The 7161-nt window shown below is 39.8% G+C and overlaps 1 protein-coding gene across 1 annotated transcript; it reads left to right on the top strand.

The window, feature by feature from the left end:
- Positions 1 to 2518: 2518 nt before the first annotated feature.
- LOC112766287 (beta-galactosidase 13) lies at positions 2519 to 6237 on the top strand. Its single transcript, XM_025812197.3, has 7 exons — positions 2519 to 3297; positions 3407 to 4115; positions 4202 to 4369; positions 4464 to 4645; positions 4748 to 4854; positions 4951 to 5063; positions 5140 to 6237. The coding sequence occupies exons 1-7, from the start codon at positions 2873 to 2875 to the stop codon at positions 6007 to 6009; spliced, it is 2574 nt and encodes an 857-aa protein (XP_025667982.1). The 5' UTR covers positions 2519 to 2872; the 3' UTR covers positions 6010 to 6237.
- The last annotated feature ends 924 nt before the right edge of the window (positions 6238 to 7161 follow it).

Raw genomic sequence — 7161 nt, 5'->3', positions numbered from 1 at the left:
TCTTTGAGAAGAGGTCGGATAGCCTGACCTGAAGAGGTCGGTCGCTTTGTTGCTGAACATCCCAGGTTGGATAGCTCGACCCAGGATATGAACAACACTCAAAGGGAGTAATGCTACCAAGGACAGAAGAAGGAAGTCTATTGATAACATGAACATCAGTCATAACAGCTTCACCCCAAGTACGCTCAGGACACGAAGAAGAAATAAGCATTGCACGAACAGAGTCAAGAATGTGATGGTGTTTGCATTTAGCTCGTCCATTTTATTGAGATGTACCATGGCATGAAAACTCAAACAAAGTACCCTGTTCTGCAAGAAAGGTTAAAAGTTTGGAGTCACGGTATTCCATAGTATTATCGCGTCGGAAAACTTTCATGACCTTGAAAAATTGAGTTTTAATCATAGTGGCAAAATTAATACAAATCTAAGGTAGTTCATGGCGATTATTCATCAAATAAACCCAAGTAAAGTAGGAATAATAATCAATGAAAATGACAAAATACCTAGCCCCTCCCATAGAAGTGGTGGGAGCGGGGCCCCAAACATCAAAGTGGATAAGATCAAAAGTAGATCAAGTAAGAGATAAATTATTGGAAAAAGATAAAGTAGGTTGTTTGATAGTTTGACAAGAAATAAAATCAAAAGACTCATTATTAACCTGACCTAAAATACCTTGAGACACAAGAGGACATAATTTTTCTAAGGAGTTGTGGGCAAGACGGTGATACCACAAGTGAAGGGTAGATGGAGAAGAAGCATCACAGAGATTTACCTCAGGAGGAATATGAAGATTCTCAAGTTTAAAAAACCTTCCGACGTTACGTCCTGTCTCGATGATTTGTCCCGTCCGATAATCCTGTACATAAATCAGAAATAGAAAAATTGACATCAAAACCGAGATCAACAAGTTGACTAATAGAAATAAGATTGAAGTTCAATTTTGGAATGTAATAAGTATCAGAGAGAGTAAGAGTTGACTGGAAAATAAAACCCTTGTGTGTCGCGTGCATGATGGAACCATCAGTAGTATTGACAGAAGGTGCATTTGTAGTGGCAAACAAAGACGATAAAAGATGATGCAAATGAGACATGTGATGAAAGCAGTTGGAATCAAAATACCATTTAGAATTACCTGATGGAGGAGTTGAGAAAGTAGTAGGAGTATTACCAGAAAGAAAGAGAAGACGTTGAAGAAGAGACGCATATCGCAATATCAGATAGAGAGACAGGAGATGGGTTGAGAGGAGCAGAGGTGGTAGATTCAGTAGTAGCAACAATAATAGAAGCAGACACATTTTTGGAGAAGTTGGGATGAGAACGATACTTGAGTTGATCAAGTCTTGGTATGCGAGTAGGATAGGTAGTAACCATATGTCCCGAGAGCTTGCAATAATGGTAGAACAGTTGTGGACAATTGTAGCTAATGTGACCTTTCTATTGGCATTTGTGACATCAATAAAAGGACAGTGTGAGCAGAGGTGCCCAAAACAGTTATAGTTTCGACAGAATTTACCATTTCTGTCTGTCGCAGCAAAAATATCTGATTTTTCCGTAACAGTAAATACAGAGATAAAAGAGAGGATAGAAAAATGCAAATTTGGGGCAGAAAATGAGAAAATAAATAGCAGAATAGAAAAGAGCTCATAAAAAACCTTAGAAATGGTCCCACTACCTGCCACGTCAGCCAAGAAAGGACACGTGGTAGCGTTTGAATGCAGGAAGGAACCATGTCAGTGCTAACTCAGCACGCGGGTCAACCAAATGGGATAGGTCGGGTCTAAGCGCAAGTCTGACAGGTTGGATTGGATCAATGGCGTGTTGGGCGTGGACCGGTGCGGGCACGACACATGGATAGCGTCAGAGCCGTTGATCAGGAAGTCCAATCTGACGGCACGAGATGAATTTGGAAAGGGGGAAGAACACTGGTGGCGGTAGGGACTTGTAGCGGTGCATGGCGGCACGTCCAGCAGTTTTCGGCGACGGTTCTGGACTCGTTGAACTCGTGACAACGAGACGAAGAAGATGGTAACGGCAGTGATGAATTGAAGCATCGGGAAAGAAACAAAAATCAAAGACAAAAAATACTGTCGGAAGAAAAACAAAAGGGCTATAGAGTAATTTTCATAGATAAAAAAACCTATGCTCTTGATATCATGTTAGAAATAAGAGAGTAATACTGAAGAGTGTATTATCGAGTGTAAATCAAAGGTAAAATATACAAATGTATATATAGGTGCTAAAAGAGTTAAAGCAATAAAAACACAAAATCCTACTATAAATACAGAGATATGCTATATAAATATAAATGATACTAATTAATTTTAATTAATTTTAATTATATGCTAACAGTTATAATTAATTAATAATATTTAAAAAAAAATAACTAAGAAAATATATGATTAAACTGTTAGACTAAAAGTATTGGACTATTAATTAAAAGTATTGCTCATTATAACCCTAAATTGCTGGGCGCATTTTTCATATATAAATTTTGAAGAATAAAGAATGTGAGAAGGGAATATACATTTGTGAAAAAAAAAGGGACAAAAACAACTAATAGGCTAAATACAGTAAATAGATTAGTTGTCAACGAGGCTGGCGGGGTGATTGACAAGTTAAGGATGTGGAAGCGATTAGGAAGGAGGGAAGAAAAGAAATATTCAAAGATAGATCGGAAAATATGGATGTACGGGAATGAAGGAGGAGAGAAAAACGGGGGGCGGGGGGGGGGGGGTGGCTATAAAGAGAGTGGGTATGGGACATGAGAAGGTAGCTTCTGGGCACTTCCTCCAACTCCATTTGAGAGTGAGGAGGAACCGCCCCTTGTTGGTGGGATCTACCATTGCAGCTAATCGGAAGAGCAGACAAAATAATGAGAATAAGAATGGCGGCGACGTGGGGTTGCCGTAGCATTCTTATGTCTGCGCTGCTACTTTCCATGATGGTTTCATCCACCACTGCTTTCGGTCTTCGCAAGAGGGATGATTCCCCCCAGAATGTGACTTACGATGGCAGGTCCCTCTTCATCAACGGCAGACGGGAGCTCCTCTTCTCTGGTTCCATCCACTACCCTCGTAGCACTCCTGACATGTGGCCTGATCTTCTTGACAAGGCAAGACATGGAGGCCTGAACACCATCCAGACCTACGTCTTCTGGAATCTCCATGAGCCAGAGAAAGGCAAGTTCAACTTTGAAGGGAACGCCGATCTTATTAAGTTCATTAAGCTCATTCAAGAGAGAGGGATGTATTTGATCCTAAGGCTGGGCCCTTTCATCCAAGCGGAATGGAATCATGGGTGGGTGGCACACGTAGTATTAATATTTATTTAATTTCGTTCATTCAATTCTTTCTTTCTTTCATCTTTCATTGATCTCATCTAATCCATACATATATACATGTAACAGTGGGCTTCCATATTGGCTAAGAGATGTCCCTGGCATCTATTTCCGCTCTAACAATGAACCCTTCAAGTTGCACATGAAGGAATACGTGATGAGGATAGTACAAATGATGAAGGACAATAAGTTTTTTGCTTCCCAGGGAGGACCCATCATCTTGGCGCAGATCGAGAATGAGTACAACCAAATACAACTTGCTTACGACGAACGCGGCATAGAGTATGTGAACTGGGCGGCCCAGATGGCAGTGGAAACCAACATCGGAGTGCCGTGGATCATGTGCAAGCAGAAGGAAGCCCCTGATCCAGTTATCAATTCATGCAATGGAAGGCACTGTGGTGATACCTTCCTTGGACCCAACAAGCCATACAAACCCCGGGTCTGGACAGAGAACTGGACTGTCCAATACAGAGTGTATGGAGACCCTGTATCCAGGAGATCAGCAGAAGATATTGGCTTGTCCATGGCCCGCTTCTTCTCCAAGGACGGCAGTGTGGCCAACTACTACATGTATCATGGTGGAACCAACTTTGGAAGAAATGCCGCTGCTTTTAAAGTAACCGGTTATTACGATGCAGCGCCTCTCGATGAATACGGCATGACAAAGGAACCAAAATGGGGTCATCTTAGAGATGTCCACAGGGCTATCAACCTCTGTAAGAAGGCTCTAATTTATGGTACATCCACTACCCAAAAGTTAAATGAATTCCATGAGGTAACTAGCTTGCTAACCCTGCTATCTATATGCGTTATGAATCAACTTCAATATACCTTCATTATTAAATTTATTTATGTTTACAGATTCGAGTCTATGAGAAACCCGGAACTCCCATCTGTGCTGCTTTCCTCTTTAATAACCACAGCACGGAAGCTGTCACTATTAACTTCAGAGGCAAGAATTTCTTTGTTCCTGGACACTCCATCAGCATTATCCCAGATTGCAAGAATGAGGTCCTCAACACTGACAATGTACGTGTGCTTCCTTTCCTTCCTAATTAATAGCTCAAATTCTTAATGAAATAATAATTAACTCTGATCCATCGTTTTGCATATATACTTTCAGATCATTGCACAACACAATTATAGGACCTTCACGAGATCCAAACTCGCAAACAATCACGAGTGGGAGGTGTTCAGTGAGCCAATTCCAACTACCGCTGAAGTAGTGCCAGGTAACATGACAGCTCCTCCTGAGCTTTTCACCTTCCTTAAGGACACCACAGACTATGCATGGTACACCGTTAGGTGAGTTTGTTTTGTGAATCAAACATTTTATTTTCACCACTTTATTACTTTATATGTATGAAACTGCAGTCCTCATAATAAATTCGTTTATTCGTACTACAGCTTTGACTTCGACCCAGAAGACTTGCTCAAGAATGGAACACTCCCAAACCTTCATATCTTTAGTTTTGGACATGGATTGCTTGCATTCGTGAATGGAGAATACGTTGGTATGCATGCGCATCTTGCAATTAATCCATGGCCACTCCATCCCTAGTTTGCTTAATATAATGTATGACACTAATTTTGTTTTTGTGTATTATAAGGATCTGGACACGGCACGAGCGAAAGAGCACAGTTTAAAATGCTAATAAAGGGTATAAATTTGAAGGCCGGGAAGAATGAGATATCCATCATGGCTTACGTAACTGGATTACACGTAAGCTCTATTTATTTATTTATATATTTAATGATGAGATATGTTGTTATTTTTGCTGATGTGGAGGCATATACAGGATAGCGGAGCATACATGGAACACAGGTTTGCAGGACCGGCTGAAGTAAGGATCGACGGGCTGGAGACGAAAATGGGACATATTGAACTGGCAAAAAGAAGATTCAAATGGGGTGCCAGGGCTGGTCTGGAAGGGGAGAAGAAGGAGATATACACGGAGAAAGGGTCAAAGAAGGTGTCATGGGAGAAAGTGGGAGAGAAGGGAAGAGTAGGGCCTGCTTTATCATGGTACAAGACAAGATTCACAACTCCAGAGGGAAGGGAACCAGTGGCGATACGGATGACCGGCATGAAGAAGGGAATGATGTGGGTGAACGGCAATGGCCTTGGGCGTCACTGGGTGGACTACAAGGTACGTGGCACTGACGAGCCTAGCCAGGATGTATTCCACATCCCAAGATCCTTCCTCAACCCAAGGGACAACCTCCTTGTTATCTTTGAGGAAGAGCCATCCAACCCGGAGAACGTCCAGATCGAGCTCGTCTCCAGAGACACCGTCTGCAGCTACGTCCATGACTTCTTTGCGCCTGCTGTCCAGTCATGGAACGCCAAGCCCGGGGATGAGGAAGGAGAATTGCAGACCTCCGAGCCTCTCTCGAAGCCCCACGCTTCTGTCAAGTGCCCCAACAAGAAGAAGATCATCTCTGTTGACTTTGCAAGCTTCGGCAACCCATCCGGCGACTGTGGTTCCTTCCAGCTAGGCAACTGCACCTTTGATGCCGCCCTCACCAGGGACGTTGTCGAGAAGGCCTGCTTAGGAAAGGAGTTCTGCAAGCTTCCCGTCGACCCCGAACTCTTCGGCGCCGCCCCACGTGCTTGCTCTGCTCTTCCCTTTAAGACTATTGCAATCCAAGTCAAATGCTCCTATTAGATGCATTCATGCATATTGCATAATTGTGAGTAGTGAGTGAGGGAGCGGGCCAGCAGTGACTCGTGTATCTTTTCCTTGCTTTGGTTCGTCCATCCCACTACACACCCTTAATTGTCCAGAAGCTCAAACTCACCGTTTTTTGGTTTTGTTGCACATCATGCTTCAATGCCTCAATTCATTATTATTATATATTATGAATTCAAAAGATATCTTCATTCTTTTTGTTTATTCTCTTCCATATTTCCCTGCAACTACTTCACTTATTTCTTTTCCTGTGTCATCACATTCAATCAACCGCGTAACAAATATTCTAACCCAAATTAATCCTTCAATCTTTAATTTATACACTTTAATTTGGACGGATAAATAAATGGAAAAATGTTTGGAAACTAAAAAATTTCAACCCAAAACGGTCAAAAAACATTTATTTGACTTCATTTATATCATTTTCCATATTTTTTCATTTCAATATCCACACGTCCTACCACTGCACGCATTGGATTGTCATTAATTATTTGATTTTCTTATATACTAATTGTAATAAAAACTAATCAAGTAATATTTTTGAATAATATTATATATCTAAGTTTTTTTGTTAACTAAATTTAATCAAGTTTTTTTATCAAAGATAGAGAGATTCAAACTCGCAACCTCTTAAATGAGTATGGGAAGATTATATCATTTAAGCTATAACTCGTTGGCAACTTAGTTAGACTTGGTTTATAAGATAAATTTGATGTGTAGTATTACTAGTATTTTAGTTAATGAAAATATTAAAAAATTATTAAAATTTATTATTTTTAAACATTAGTTAGTCATCAATATTTAAGAGTATGAAATAAAATATATTATTAAATTAATAGACTAAAAAATTAAATTAATAACTAATAAGTATTTATAAAAAATAATAAATTACGATGACTTCTAACATTTCTCTTAACATTAATACTAATTTATTTAATTTTAAAGGACTCAATGAAACGTTCATAATCATACAGCAATAAGTCTCTCTTCATGCATTGGTATGTAATGATATTATTAATTATTATGATTTTTTATTCGCACATTAGTGGTAACATCGGTTATACATTTAATGTTATTTTAGAAAAATAATTTGATTGTTTTAATGAGAGATTTATTTAGTAATAATTT

The sequence above is a fragment of the Arachis hypogaea genome, chromosome 17, assembly GCF_003086295.3.
Source record: "Arachis hypogaea cultivar Tifrunner chromosome 17, arahy.Tifrunner.gnm2.J5K5, whole genome shotgun sequence".
In the NCBI taxonomy this organism is placed as follows: Eukaryota; Viridiplantae; Streptophyta; class Magnoliopsida; order Fabales; family Fabaceae; genus Arachis; species Arachis hypogaea.
The sequence above is the reverse complement of the archived record's forward strand: the minus strand, read 5'-3'. Positions and strand labels throughout refer to the sequence as shown.

What these genes read in the sequence shown, in the direction of transcription:
- LOC112766287 (XM_025812197.3), top strand. Translation starts at nt 2,873, where the DNA reads ATGAGAATAAGAATGGCGGCGACGTGGGGTTGCCGTAGCATTCTTATG. An exon ending in CAAGCGGAATGGAATCATGG is followed by an intron (nt 3,298 to 3,406) that starts GTGGGTGGCACA and finishes TACATGTAACAG; the next exon opens with TGGGCTTCCATATTGGCTAA. An exon ending in TATGCATGGTACACCGTTAG is followed by an intron (nt 4,646 to 4,747) that starts GTGAGTTTGTTT and finishes TTCGTACTACAG; the next exon opens with CTTTGACTTCGACCCAGAAG.